The following is a 15,970-nucleotide window of genomic DNA, read 5'->3' as shown; positions in this document are numbered from 1 at the left end:
CTTTCTTTGCATTCATATCCCATTTTTGGTGGTGTTTATCCTGGAAGGTTGGACTTTTTAAATAGAGGATGCTGGTCAGTCACTGGTGCATTACACAGCAGCAATGCAGTTACTGGAGTCAGACTACATTTGAAATTGTTGAGAGGTTTGTTTACTCACTGGACCCCAAAAGTGGATGGCCACTTGTAGGTCACTGATAGTTTTCTGGACACTAGCAAACTTGAGTTATTTTAAAGTGAAAAACAGTTTCAATACTTTTCAACGGGGATAGCTTTGTGTTCACGATATGCCATGTGAGTCGGCCCTCATGATATAAGGACTGACGCAGGGCCTTGCAAGATAGTGGGTAAGATATTGGAGCTGTGTATAAGACCTTGTGGGATATTAGGGTTGAATCTTGGGTCTTATTGGGTTATTTTGGATGGTAAATTTTTAAAAAATATACTCTTTGATCAATAGAAGAAAAGATATGCCTGTCTTAACTAATTTAGTTAATCTTTCGTATTTATTGTACTTCACTTTTTACTTCTAGCTGTTTTCTATCCTGATAGTCATCTCAATATTCTGGGATTGCCTACTGATTAATAATGTGACATATAGGACAGCCAGACTTGCATTTATATAGTGCCTTTCATGACCTCTGGATGCCCCAAAGCGCTTTAAATCCAATTAAGTACTTTTGACGTGTAGCCACTGTTGTAATGTAGGAAACACGGCAGCCAATTTGCACACAGCAAGGTCCCACAAACAGCAATGTGATAATGACCAGGTTGAGGGATAAATATTGTCCAGGACACCAGTGATAACTCCCCTGCTCTTCTTCGAAATAGTGCCATGGGGTCTTTTACGTGCACCCGAGAGAGCAGACAGGACCTCGGTTTAACGTCTCATCCGAAAGACGGCACCTCCGACAGTGTGCAAGTCTCTGGAGTGGGGCTTGAACCCACAACCTTCTGACTCAGAGGCGAAAGTGCTACCAACTGAGCCATGGCTGACACTGCACAGACAACCTGATTGCTGATATTTATTTTAAAAATTGAACAATTTATGCTAAGGGGCACAGCCACTGAAGGGAGGTCTGTGTCTGCAATCAGCTGCACCCCTTTAATGTAAAGTTGCATACTTCAACATAAGCTAAGAGCTGCTTTTATTTACTTGTCCATTTCCTCTCCCTGTCCTGAAGCATTGATTCCTTACTGGGATATGCTTCCATGGTATCTTACTCAAGTGGGCCTAGACCGTGAGTGCTAGCAGGTCATTTGATTGTGGGGAGCATCGCAAGCTGAACCTGATTATCTCCTCATCTGATGTCCACATATACTTTTCAGCAATCAGGAGCACTCCTGGAGCCTGGAAGGGGGGGGGGGGCCGCGGGGTGAAATTAATCAGCCAATGTGCCCACTTCAAACCATTATCCCACAATGCCAAGGTGGGGGGAGGGGTCTATCCAAACTAATATTGAGAAATAAGTAAAATTATTTTCTTGTACATCAAGACATTTAGGTGAATGGCCCAGGCCCATAATGCAGGATGACGGGGAGTTGCAAAGTTGGAGAGAAGTCCAAGGTAAATCAAATAGCCATGATTAAGATGAAGCCAAGCTTGGGTTTTAAAAGCGTGTGGAACCATAGAAAGTTACAGCGCAGAAGGAGGCCATTCAGCCCGTCGTGCCTGCGCTGGCTCTTTGAAAGAGCAGTCGTGCACAGTCCCACATCCCCGCTTTTTGTCCATAACCCTGTAAGTTCCTCATCCTCAAATACCCATCCAACTCCCTTTTAAAATTACTTACGGAATCAGCTTCCACCACCTTTTCAGGTAGAGCGTTCCAGATCCTGACAACTCTCCGAATGAAAACATTTCTTCTCATCTCCCCTCTACATCTTTTGCCAATGATTTTAAATCTATGACCTCTAGTTATTGATCCATTCGCCAGAGGGAATGTTTTTTCCCTAGTTACTCTATCAAACCCTCTCATCATCTTGAAAACCTCTATTAGGTCACCTCTTAACCTTCTCTGTTCCAAGGAGAACAGTCCTAACTTTTCCAACCTCCTCATAACTAAAGGCCCTCATCCCTGGTAATATTTTGGTAAACCACCTCTGTACCCTTTCTAATGCCTTTACATCATCATGTAGTATATAAAAAGGGGAGACTGAGGCTGGTTACGAGTTCTACAGTTACAAGTCAGGTACAATAATGTAATTCAGTTGAAGTGAGGCCTACCCTGCTTGCTAAACTGAAATTGGAGAAACACATTAGAGGGAAACATTGGGCCTTGCTGGAAATCTGAAATAAAAACAGTAAATGCTGGAAATATTGACGAAAGGTCATCGACCCGAAACGTTAACTCTATTTCTCTCTCCACAGATGCTGCCTGACACGCTGAGTATTTCCAGCATTTTCTGTGTCTGCCGTATTTTGCTTTTGTATTAGTGTTTAATTCACTGCCACTTCTCCTCTAGGAATGCCCAGCTTGAAGAAGTTCTGCTCTTCTCTCCGATGGGATTTCCGTTTGTCTCTTTTACCTTGTTCATCTTCATTGCTTTCTAAAAGCAGTTCTAACGAAAGGTCATCGATCTGAAACGTTAACTCGGTTTCTCTCTCTACAGATGCTGCCTGACCCATTGAGTAGTTACAGCATTTTCTGTTTTTATTACTGTGTACCCCTTGCTTGACTCTACAACATTGGGGTTTGTGAGCAGTGTTGGTTCCTCACAGTTCTAACATTAATATTTCTGATACTGAGTTTAAGAAGCAGAAAATGTAGTGTCAACCAGACTTAGCACTGGCATAGTACCAATTCTGAGTTACTTTGTTTATGTAGAATCTCCTGCAGCTAATGGTATATGAGGCAACCCATTTATTCCACGGCTCTCTGTCCAGAGCAAGACATTTGACTCCATCGGAGTATCATCTTGCCTTGCCCCCAGTGGATTGTGGTTCTTCTTAGGCAGTCCCCGGAACCGAAGATGACTTGCTTCCACATTAAAAATGAGTTCTCAGGTAACTGATGAGTCCAATGCGGGACCTACAGTCTCTGCCACAGGTGGGGCAGACGGTGGTTGAAGGGGCGGGTGGGTGGGGTGCTTGGGTTGATGTGCGCTCCTTCCGCTGTTTACGCTTGGCTTCCGCTTGCTCCCAGTGAAGAGACTCGAGGTATTCAGCACCTTCCCGGATGCTTCTCCTCCACTTTGTGCGGTCTTGGGCCAGGGATTCCCAGGTGTCAATGGGGATGTTGCACTTTTTCAAGGAGGCTTTGAGGGTGTCCTTGAAGTGTTTCCTCTGCCCACCTGGGGCTCTCTTGCCGTGTCGGAGCTCCGAGTAGAGCGCTTGTTATGGGAGTCTCATATTGGGCATGCGGACGATGTGGCCCATCCATCGGAGCTGATCGAGCGTGGTCAAAGCTTCGATGCTGGGGGTGTTGGCCTGAGCGAGAACACTGACGTTGGTGCGCCTATCCTGCCAAGTGGCTGATGTTTATATTTGCAAGTCTGCAACAGACATGCCTTGACATAAGGTCATTAGCCTGACCCCCCAACCCCACATCAGGAGGACCAGTGGACTGCCTTTAGTCTGGCTCCCATCTTTTGACCTGTTCTGCTTAGCTTTGATGGCCTTACCGGGAGTTATTCCCTTGCCAGCCTAGCTCACGGGGTCATAGGAGCACATATGCCTTCCCACCACGTCAAGGTGCAGTCCCTAGGAAAGGTCAGTCTCTGAGTGGGGAACGTCAAACACAGAAGCCCAAAGGCTCCTCTCTTTAATCAGTAAGAGTTTCCTACATTCCGCTGGTTATTCTAACCAACGTTGTTGCTGTTTCACTGAATGTGATACGCGACACAGCAGTTGTTTGTGTATCATTAGAAATAAACAGCTGGCACCTCCTGGTAGAGGACATACAGATCAAAATGCCCCAGCTCAATTCCTACTCTGTGCTGAGATAGCTTATCTCAGCAGTGTGGGGGAGGCGGGAGGGTACAATTGGTCTCGGTGCCCCTGGGCTAGGGGTGAAAAAATAAGATAACTAGGCTTGTATCAACTAATTCAGCACCAACTGGCGATGAAACCTAGTGCTTTCCTTGTCCATATGGTTGAATACCACACCAGGTGGTGCATCTCCCCACTAAGCTAGTGGGGGAATCCCAAAGGATAGTTCTCTAACCCACTTTTCTAACCAATCCTCCTTTTATCTGTTTTATTCAATTGAAACAAAATCCTATTTACACAAAAGTGATTAGACTTCTAAAGTGTCCTGATAAATCCTGCTGAAATTTGACAGTGTGCGGATTATATTTAATGTGCTGAGCATTTAAAATAACAAGGAGATTGGTTAGGATGAAACGTGGACAAGAACGGGCAGTCCAACCCAGTTCTGAGGGAACAATTCAACCACTGCACAACTATTCCAATTGGCAGTACATTGGTAATCTTCCTCAGACAGACCATAATAGGTTGGCTTGTGGGAAATAATGGTAAAAGGGGAAATTGGAGCTAAGCCACATTATTGGGGCAGTATAGAGAGAGCTCTACTCTGTACGTAAGGGTGCATTTACACTAGAATTAGTGAGAATTTTAAGCCATTTCTACGCCCTAACTTTGCTATGACCTGAGCTGAGAGCCCATTATTCTGCCACTGATTGCCTGAAATGGAAAGTGTTCCATTTCGCAGCACTAATATCCCTCACTTCATGAGCGCAATATTTACAAATCAACTCCAGATAATTCTAGGATCAGTGTTATATGAAGTATTTAAACTTATTTCTTGCATTAGAAACTGTATGCAAAGGAAGTAAGTAGGAAATACATGCTGGCATCAAGTGCATGTTTATCTGGGGTCGCCCATACTCACTGAATTTCCTGTCATAAAGAATTCTTGGATAAAAATCCCAGCACTAAGCACGCTGGTGGCTGTGAGTATACAAACCACTTGCTGTGGTACGAATCCATTACTAACCAGAAGCTCCCAGGTTCAATCCCTAATCTGCTTCCAGCTAGCTGATCTCAGTTGAACAGCAGTTGGGATGTTACAATAGGTCACAGCACCCCTAGAGTAGGGAGGGGAAAAGAATCATCCAGTGCTCTGATTTCTTATTACTATACAGTAACACCACCACTCCCCCCCCCCCACACCCCTCACGATATAATAGTGTAATATGTAATGAGAAAGGATTAATCAGCAATCTTGTTGTGTGAGGCCCTTTGGGGAGGAGTGATCATAATATGATAGAATTCTTCATTAAGATGGAGAGTGAAGTAGTTGACTCAGAGACTAGAGTCCTGAATTTAAATAAAGGAAACTACGATGGTATGAGGCGCAAGTTGGTTAGGATGGATTGGGGAACGTTACATAAAGGGTTGACGGTGGATAGGCAATGGCAAACATTTAAAGATCGCATGGATGAACTACAGAATTTGTTCATCCCTGTTTGGCATAAAAATAAAACAAAAAAGGTGACTCAACTGTGGCTAACAAGGGAAATTAGGGATAGCATAAGAGCCAAGGAGAGGACATATAAATTGGCCAGAAAAAGCAGCAAAACTGAGGATTGGGAGCAGTTTAGGATTCAGCAAAGGAGGACAAAGGGATTAATTAATGGCAGGAATGATGTATGAGGAGAGATTGGGTCGATTAGGCTTATATTCGCTAGAGTTTAGAAGAATGAGAGGGGATCTCATTGAAACTTATAAAATTCTAACAGGACTAGACAGACTAGATGCAGGAAGGATGTTCCCGATGGCAGGGGAGTCCAGAACCAGGGGTCACAGTCTAAGGATAAGGGGTAAGCCATTTAGGACTGAGATGAGGAGGAATTTCTTCACCCAGAGAGTGGTGAACCTGTAGAATTCTCTACCACAGAAGGCAGTTGAGGCCAACTTATTAAATATATTCACGAAGGAGTTAGATATATTACTTAAGGCTAAAGGGATCAAGGGATATGGGGAGAAAGCAGGGACAGGGTACTGAATTTGGATGATCAGCCATGATCTCATTAAATGGTGTAGCGGGCTCAAGGGGCCGAATGGCCTACTCCTGCTCCTATCTTCTATGTTTCTATGATAGATAAGGGAGAACCAGTGGATGTGGTGTCTTTGGACTTTCAGAAGGATTTCGGTAAGGTCCCGCATAAGAGATTAGTGTGCAAAGTTAAAGCACATGGGATTGGGGGTAAGCTACTGACTTGGATAGAGAACTGGTTGGCAGAGAGGAAGCAAAGAGTTGGTATAAACGGGTCTTTTTCCGACTGGCAGGCAGTGACTAGTGGGGTACCGCAGAAATTGGTGCTGGGACCCCAGCTATTCACAATATATATTAATGATCTAGACGAGGGAACTAGATGTAATATCTCCAAGTTTGCAGACGACACAAAGCTGGGTGGGCGTGTGTGCTGTGAGGAGGATGCAGAGAAAGTCCAGTATGATTTGGACAGGTTGGGTGATTGGGCAGATGCATGGCAGGTGCAGTATAATGTGAATAAATGCGAGGTTATCCACTTTGGTGGCAAAAACAGGAAGACAGATTATTATCTGAACGGCAATAGATTGGGAAAAGGTGAAGTGCAACGAGACCTGGGTGTCCTTGTGCACCAGTCGCTGAAGGTAAGCATGCAGGTGCAGCAGGCGGTTAAGAAGGCAAATGGTATGTTGGCCTTCATAGCGAGAAGATTCGAGTACAGGAGCAAGGATGTCTTGCTGCAGTTGTGCAGAGACCACACCTTGGGCATTGTGTGCAGTTTTGGTCGCCTTATCTGAGGAAGGATGTTCTTGCCATGGAGGGAGTGCAGCGAAGATTCACCAGACTGATACCTGAGATGGCAGGAATGACGTATGAAGAGAGATTGGGTCGATTAGGCTTATATTCGCTAGAGTTTAGAAGAATGAGAGGGGATTTCATTGAAACTTATAAAATTCTAACAGGACTAGACAGACTAGATGCTGGAAGGATGTTCCCGATGGCAGGGGAGTCCAGAACCAGGGGTCACAGTCTCGGGATAAAGGGTAAGCCATTTAGGACTGAGATGAGGAGGAATTTCTTCACCCAGAGAGTGGTGAACCTGTGGAATTCTCTACCACAGAAGGCAGTTGAGGCCAATTCATTAAATATATTCAAGAAGGAGTTAGATATATTTCTTGAGGCTAAAGGGATCAAGGGATATGGGGAGAAAGCAGGGACAGGGTACTGAATTTGGATGATTAGCCATGATCTCATTGAATGGCGGAACAGGCTCGAGGGGCCGAATGGCCTTCTCCTGCTCCTATCTTCTATGTTTCTATAGGTGATTCTCATTGTCTAGCTTTATACTTGAAAAATGGTCACGTGGAAGGCTGCTGACCGCTTTGGAAACATAACCCAAAAAAGAGTCCACACCTTCAGGAGAGGTGGCGGGGAGAGAAAAAAATATAATGCGAGTGCTGCCCCTGCCTTTGTTGGAAGAGCTTTCTAGAAATCACAGTGGTGTCAGATGCAGTGTGACTCACTCTGTGTTTCTGTGATGTTGCGGTTTTGTTTTGGCAGCGCTGCCTTTAATCAATGTTACAGCTGGAAAGCCTTGGATGAGGGAACAGAAACACATTACATTACATTTCAATTCACCTTCATTATGACACTTAACCACAGAGCATCTTCAGGGAGCCGCTGCGGTAAGGTACTTGAAGCGTCATCATAAAAGAATTACATACTCTGCAACTTTGCTCAGCAAACTTGCGCTTTGTTTTTTTTTCTGCCTGATAGTAGCCCAATCCAATAATTATTTCACTAGTGACCTCGGAGACTAATCCAATAGACAAGACACAAATGAAAGTAACCCCCACCATGCAGGACAGAGCACTGCAATTAAAGAAAAACATGAGCAGCATGCAGCTGTTTTCAGGAATCCCAAGGGCAATATAGTTGTGCCATTTTTTCTGTACATTCTTCTGCACTTTTTCAGTTATGTCGCTTTGTTAGGCTGGTTGGTCGCGTAGCTCACACAGTTGTGCAAGTGTAAAGACTTGCAAAAGAGAAGCATGGAGCAACTGAATACTCAGATAATCCACCTATCTCTGTAACCTCCTCCAGCACTGCAACTCTCAGAACTCTGCGTTCCTCCAACTCTAGCCTCTTGTGCAACTCCCACTTCCTTTGCTCTATCATTGGCAGCCATGCCTTCAGCCATCTAGGGCCCTTGGTTCTGTAATTCCTTCCCAAAACCTCTGTCTGTCCAGCTCTCTATCCTCCTTTAAGAGGCTGCTTAAAATCAACCTCTGACCAAGCTTTTGGTCACTTGACATATATAAAGGGCATATAAAGTAGCCAAATCTAGTGGGAGGATAGAAGATTGGGAAGCATTTAAAAGCCAGCAAAGAATAACTAAAAGATTAATTAAGAAAGGGAAGATAGATTATGAAAGTAAACTAGCAAAAAATATAAAAACAGATAGCAAGAGTTTCTACAGTTATATAAAAAGAAAAAGGGTGGCTAAAGTGAATGTTAGTCCCTTAGAGGATGAGACCGGGAAATTAGTAGTGAGGAACATGGAGATGGCAAAAACACTGAACAAATATTTTGTATCAGTCTTTACAGTAGAGGACACTAAAAATATCCCAACACTGGACAAACAGGGGGCTATAGGGGGGGGAGGAGCTAAACACGATTAAAATCACTAAGGAGATGGTACTCGGTAAGATAATCGGACTTAAGGCGGATAAATCCCCCGGACCTGATGGCTTACATCCTAGGGTCTTGAGAGAAGTGGCGGTAGGGATTGCGGATGCATTGGTGGTAATTTTCCAAAGCTCCCTGGATTCAGGAAAGGTCCCAGCAGATTGGAAAACTGCTAATGTAACACCCTTATTTAAAAAGGGAGGTAGACAAAAGGCTGGAAACTATAGACCAGTTAGCCTAACATCTGTGGTTGGTAAAATGTTGGAGTCCATTATTAAGGAAGCAGTGACAGGACATTTGGATAAGCATAATTTAATCGGACAGAGTCAGCATGGTTTTATGAAGGGGAAGTCATGTTTGGCAAATTTGCTCGAATTCTTTGAGGACGTAACAAACAGGGTGGATAAAGGGGAACCAGTGGATGTGGTGTATTTGGACTTCCAAAAGGCATTTGACAAGGTGCCACACAAAAGATTACTGCACAAGATAAAAAATCACAGGATGGGGGTAATATACTGGCATGGGTGGAAGATTGGCTATCTAACAGAAAAGAGAGAGTTGGGATAAATGGTTCATGCTCAAGTTGGCAATCATGAACTAGTGGTGTTCCGCAGGGGTCAGTGCTGGGACCCCAACTCTTTACAATCTATATTAACGATTTGGAGGAGGGGACCAAGTGCAACAAATTCAAGTTTGCCGACGATACAAAGATGGGAGGGAAAGCAGTGAGTGAGGAGGACATAAAAAACCTGCAAAAGGACATAGACAGGCTAAGTGAGTGGGCAGAAATTTGGCAGATGGAATATAATATTGGAAAGTGTGAGGTTATGCACTTTGGCAGAAAAAATCAAAGAGCAAGTTATTATCTAAATGGAGAGAAACTGCAAAGTGCTACAGTACAAAGGGATCTGGGGGTCCTGGTGCATGAAACACAGAAGGTTAGTATGCAGGTACAGCAGGTGATCAGGAAGGCCAATGGAATCTTGGCTTTTATTGCAAGGGGGATGGAGTATAAAAGCAGGGAAGTCTTGCTGCAGTTATACAGGGTATTGGTGAGGCCACACCTGGAATACTGCGTACAGTTTTGGTTTCCATATTTAAGAAAAGATATACTTGCTCTCGAGGCAGTTCAGAGAAGGTTCACTCGGTTGATTCCGGAGATGAGGGGGTTGACTTATGAGGAAAAGTTGAGTAGGTTGGGCCTCTACTCATTGGAATTCAGAAGAATGAGAGGCGATCTTATCGAAACATATAAGATTGTGAGGGGGCTTGATCGGGTAGATGCGGGGAGGACGTTTCCACTGATGGGTGAGACTAGAACTAGGGGGCATAATCTTAGAATAAAGGGCTGCCCTTTCAAAACTGAGATGAGGAGAAACTTCTTCACTCAGAGGGTAGTAAATCTATGGAATTTGCTACCCCAGAGAGCTGTGGAAGCTGCGACATTAAATAAATTTAAAACGGAGATAGACAGTTTCCTAGCTGATAAGGGAATTAGGGGTTACGGGGAGAGGGCAGGGAAGTGGACATGAGTCTAGGTTCGGATCAGCCATGATTCTATTGAATGGTGGAGCAGGCCCGAGGGGCCGTATGGCCTACTCCTGCTCCTCCTACTTATGTTCTTATGTTGACCTAATATATCCTTCTTTGGCTTGTTGTCCATTTTTGGCTGATACTGCTCCTGTGAAGCACATTGCGATGTTTTACTACGTTAAAGTTGTTGCATTATTGTAACTCTAATCACCCTACTTCGGGTTGGTGTACTATACTAATTATTTATTTGATCATCAAGATGAGGAATGTTAGTGTTGGGAGTGAAACATTTACTGCTTGACGTACCCAGTGTCAGCATCAAGTATTCCAAAGCCAGATTCAAACACAGTTAGATACGGAGTGAGACTCCCTCTATTCTGTCCCAAAACTATGGCCAAGTTCAACCTCAGAAAAGCATTTCTTACTGTTACATTTTCCATACTGTCCATCCTGAGGTCCATCTGTGTGATGTTACCTATTGGTAGGACAAATTATTGTTCAAAGTACGTAGTATTTTCACTGCTTCTAGGATTTTCTAATGCAAACTTGCAGTACTCAGGCTACATGCGATAGGTGTAAAGGTTCTTGGGTTGTCATGCCATGCTGAGCAATTGCTTGTCTGACCAGTTTTTGCCCATTTTGCACTGTGGGCCTTTGCCACTAGGAACTGGATTGAGACTGCTCGAATATTTCATGTAGCCCCTTTACAGCCAACTGGGGAGACTTTCATTCTTAATTTGAAGCCAATTCCCAGAAGTGAAAGGCCAGTGGCTTAACACGCTCCACCACCCAGTCCCCTCTAATAAGAACACTACATCCAGTTAGCATCGTAAACAAATGCCATGACTTCATGCATATCTCTGTTTGCATGCTCATTACATGATCCACAGTTTAGTCATTTTTCTGATGATGTGAATGGTGTATAGTGATACTTCTCTCTTCTGATTGCAGGACAGTGAAGGACAGACAGCATTACACTACGGTAAGCCTATTAACTTGATTTTTAAATTTATTTTGTATTGTAAAAATCTTTTTGCCAGATTTTGAAATGGTGACTGGACCACACCAACTGCAGCTTTAGCTGTTGGTTATCTCAGTGTCATCACTTTTGGACACATTTGGTCACAATGATAGGTAAAACTATGAAGTAAGCATGACATTGATATTTCCAGGTACCTCCTCAGCCCACTATCTCCTTAGGTTTCCTGCATGTTGTATGCCAAGAGGACAGGTAGCCAACCTGTCTGTAGGCACCTACCAACGGCATTGCTCCCAATTAATGAGCAGATTTTTTTTCCCTTTGCATTTAATCGCTGATGATTATTCTGTGTTTTCTCCCATGTGCCCACAAGAGTGAAAATACACCAGTTCTTCTATTATGTTATTATGGTGATAAATCATAACTAAGCAGAATTATACTTTGAGACTGATGGACCTCCAGTGACTATGAGCCCCCATGTATTGAAAACTTGAGATTTGGCGTTGTCTGGCTACATCCCCATGGAGGATGCATACTGTATTGGAAAAAAACAAAAGACTTGCATTTATATAGCGCCTCTCACGACCGCCGGACATCGCAAAGCGCTTTACAGCCAATTAAGTACTTTTGAAGTGAGGTCACTGTTATAATGTAGGAAATGCAGCAGCCAATTTGCGCACATCAAGCTCCCACAAACAGCAATATGATAATGACCAAATAACCTGTTTCTGTTCTGTTGATTGAGGGATAAATATTGGCCAGGACATTGGGGATAACTCCCCTGCTCTTCTTCGAAATAGTGCCATGGGATCTTTTACGTCCACCTGAGAGGGCAGACGGGGCCTCAGTTTAACGTCTCATCCGAAAGATGGCACTGCACAGGAGTGTCTGCCTAGATTTTTGTGCTCAAGTCTCTGGAGTGGGACTCAAACCCACAACCTTCAGACTTGGCGCTACCCACTGAGCCACAGTTGACACAGCTAATGCATGTATAGGTCACCCCTACATGTATAGGCCATCCCTACATGTAAGTCATTTCCTGGCACAAGTTTGAGGGGTGGGGGGGGGGGGGGAGAATTATTAACTTGCATATAGGCTGCACCCTCTTTAATTTTTCTTGCTTTTAAAATAAAAGTGCCCATATGCAAGTCAGTATGGTACAGCCCAGCTTTAAAATGATTACAGCCTGTTAATCTTTTAGCAGGACACTACGACATACCTGCTCTCTCTTTCTCTCTAAAAAGTACAATTTGCATAGATTTGGGAACACTTAATCTAACCACTAGGACTTCTAGGACTCTTCCTTCTCCATCAGTGGGAATGACTCTGCAATCCCCTGGTACATGTAAATTCAGTATTTTGCAGCGAGAATCAATAGCAGTGTCAGGAATGGATGGATTGTCCTACCAACCTCTGCTCCTTATTCCTGAATTCTGGCCTTGTAATTGCCAAGGACCTAAAGAAAAAGATTGCATGTCAGTAGTTTAAAGGCACAGTGCCTTCCCAAAGTTGATAACCATTGTGAAATGCGTTCAAAGCATCTCTGCAGCTGGTAGGCTTAGCTCCTATTTAAATGTATTAAAACATAATGAACAGGTGGCTGGGAGTGAAGGAGATGAGGAGGGAATCTCATAGACACAATTGAAGAGATGCTCTGTCACCACACAGGATGGATTTTGGTTGCATTGGAAGCAAGGGCAGCCTCACTTCAGAAGCACAGAGTGGTGTTCTGAGAGGAAAGAAATAATTTCTAAACTATACAGTAGGGATCTCTGAGAGGTAGAAGTTAACTATGAGAACACGTGTCTGACTCCCAGTGATTCAATTATACACGCAAACCTGAAAATACGAAAAACAAAATAACAAAACTCAAAACCTACAATGGAGAATTTTTTAAATAATAATTTCCAGGATTCGTGAGTGCTATGCTTAATATTCCAGGAGACTGTTATTAATTGTATCAGTTGCACTTATCCTTATTTAAAATTTTCCTTTTTTTTTACTGTTTTCTTCTCAAAATTCAGAGTGTAGTAGATTCAATGTCTCTTTAGATTTACCAGAATTTTTGTTTTGATTATATTTAACTTATTAACATTTTTTGTTGAAAGTTCTGGGATTTTTCAGCTTCCTCCAATTTTCAGAGTAGATTCAGTTTTTACTTCAAACAAGTCAATGGTATTGAAAGATTTTCCCTGTTCCCCCTTTATAGCTCAGTGAGTACCTGTGACTTCAGACCTTAGCTGAATGTCACCAGTAGAGACTTTCCCCTCTTTTCTCTTCCTCTGTTTTTCTTTCTCCGGTAATCACTTGCTCTTGCTTTCTCAGTTTCCCTGAATTGGTTGAGAAGTGGCTTCTGTCATGTACGTACAGATATGCGTGCCACCTTGTAGGACCGATATGTCTACTGGGCAGATTAAATCTCGAAAGGTTCAATATATAGTGTGCGTATGAAATGCCTTGCCCCTCTATTTTAACAAAGCCCGGTTTAAAACAAATGGGTTGCCACTTTTATTAAAATAGAGGACAATGGAATGTCATACAAATGCTTTTAACATGTTTTTTACTATTTACATACAGTTCTTTTTCAGCCCCAAGATATGATTAAAGTAAATAGCAGTCAAGCAAACTTATATTTTATTAAAGGAGAAAACTAACCCATATAAAGGTGTGCATAAGCCAGAGGAAGGTTTGAGGGAGGGATTCTGATCATTTATTTTGCGTGGTGAACTCTACTGGGATATTCTGACCCTTTGATGGGCCTCTCAGGGCCTGATTCCCCTCCTTTTCACTGAGTTACAGTTGAGTTTGACAACAGTCCTTAAAACTGACAGCTCGACTTATTACACGTGACGTCAAACACATTGTACAGACACAGGATGCAGCTGGAGTTGTTAATTCTTGAAAATTCAGCACAAAACGAGGGTCAGGGTGAGTAGGAAAGGGCTATCCTCTGAGGAGCATTCAACGCGTTATTGAATGTGGTTTCAGGCATGCACTTGTTTCTGTCCATATGGGCCAAATATCCATTTCAAGATCAATGTGACATTTGCTTTTATATTTCATTGTACGAAGTTTCAATTAGTTCATTGAGCAGGCTGTATCGCTGTGGTGTGATAAATATCAAATCTACTGTTTATTGCTTCTTCACTAGTAGAGTAACTATTAAGAAAGTAAGAAAGACTTGAATTTATTTAGTGCCTTTCACAGCCTCAGGATATCTTAAAGCGCTTTATAGCCAATTAAGTATTTTTGCAGTGTAGTCATTGTCGTAATGTAGGAAACATGGCAGCCAATCTGCACATAGCATGGTCCCACAAACAATGAAATAAATAACCAGATCACCTCTTTTTTAGGTGTTGGTTGAGGGATAAATGTTGACCAGGACACCAGGAGAACTCCCCAGCTCCTCTTCAAATGGTGCTCATCGGAAATACAGCCCCTCCAATAATACAGCACTCCCTCAGTACTGCACTGAAGTGTCAGCCTAGATTTTGTGCTCAAGTTCCTGGAGTTTCGGCTTGAATTCGCAACCTTCTGACTCAGGCAAGAGTGCTACCACTGAACCACGGCTGACCCTATCGGAAATGATTTTTGCAATGGTTCCCGAACACATGGGGCAACCACAATTGGTGGTGTCCACATTTGTGTGCTGCTAACGGGGATTGGGGACCCGGAGATAAATTTTAGCACCTCCACTGTCAAGTTGAGATCAGCTGACTCGGCACAGTACAGGGATTCAAACTACGCCATTTGGTGCGTGTGGCCATTGAGACATTGGAGCTGACTCTTATAATTATTTAGTAAATGTGAAGTTCTCGGGAGTTAATATGATGTTTCACAGATTAATTAATTCCGCCCCAGGAGACTTTGCAGTGAGTAGAACCATTTTCACCTGACAGGTCAAACTGGATTAATTTTAAAGACTGCACAAGGTTAGCCAGGCATCATTTATTCAAGTGTTACAAATGCCTTAAGCCTGGATAAGCACATGTGATCCAAGGATCAAATTCCAATATTCCATTTATTCCCATTTTATATAAGGACCCCTGATCCAAGCAACATGTTTCATGCAATTCTAAGTAAAATCAGAATGGTCATTTATTTTGCACATTGCAGGCATGCAGTTATAGAGGTGACTGTGGTGTTTGAAGCATTGTATAACTTTTTCACTTAGCCTGATGTTGGGCTTGAACCAGTTAGAATGGACTAGTCAACCTTGTGTGGCATTGCACAAGAGAATGCAGGCCCAATGGGCAGACGATAACAGGACCAAGGATGTCAAACGTAATTTAATCTCCATTTTAAATATGTTCTGTCAACAACAACAACTTGTATTTATATCGCGCATTTAACGTCAAAACATCCCAAGGCACTTCACGGGAGGGTCATCCAACAAAATTTGACACTGAGTCACATCATGGGAGGTAGGTTTTAAGGAGGGTCTTAAAGGAGGCGAGAGAGGCGGAGTATTTTAGGGAGGGAATTCCAGAGCTTAGGGCCTCGGCAGCTGAAGGCATGACCGCCAATGGTGGAACGATTAAAATTGGGGATGCGCAAAAGGCCAGAATTGGAGGAACGCAGAGATTTCGGAGGGTTGTAGGGCTGGAGGAGATTACAGAGATGGGGAAGGGCGAGACCACGAAGGGATTTGCAAACAAGGATGAGAATTTTAAAATCGAGGCGTTTCCTGACTGGGAGCCAATGTAGGTCAGCGAGCACAGAGCGGGTGGGTGACCAGAACTTGGTGCGAGTTAGGATACGGGCAGCAGAGTTTTGAATGAGCTCAAGTTTATGTTCGATGGAAGATAGAAAGGATG

General features: G+C 43.3%; 1 protein-coding gene across 4 annotated transcripts in view; it reads left to right on the top strand.

Annotated features, from left to right (window-relative positions):
* The window catches only part of LOC147121771 (acyl-CoA-binding domain-containing protein 6-like), a 281,478-nt gene that overhangs the window by 251,719 nt on the left and 13,789 nt on the right, over positions 1-15,970 (top strand). For all 4 annotated transcript variants that reach the window (XM_085982260.1, XM_085982264.1, XM_085982259.1 and 1 more), the window contains one exon: positions 11,126-11,156. In XM_085982260.1, the coding sequence (XP_085838386.1) occupies positions 11,126-11,156 (31 nt within the window). The remainder of the gene's footprint in view (positions 1-11,125; positions 11,157-15,970) is intronic.

Source organism: Somniosus microcephalus, chromosome 3 (genome assembly GCF_052327205.1).
Source record: "Somniosus microcephalus isolate GS21.2 chromosome 3, FLI_Smic_1.0, whole genome shotgun sequence".
NCBI classification, from domain to species: domain Eukaryota; kingdom Metazoa; phylum Chordata; class Chondrichthyes; order Squaliformes; family Somniosidae; genus Somniosus; species Somniosus microcephalus.
Note: the sequence above shows the minus strand (reverse complement) of the source record. Positions and strands in the feature narration are given on the sequence as shown.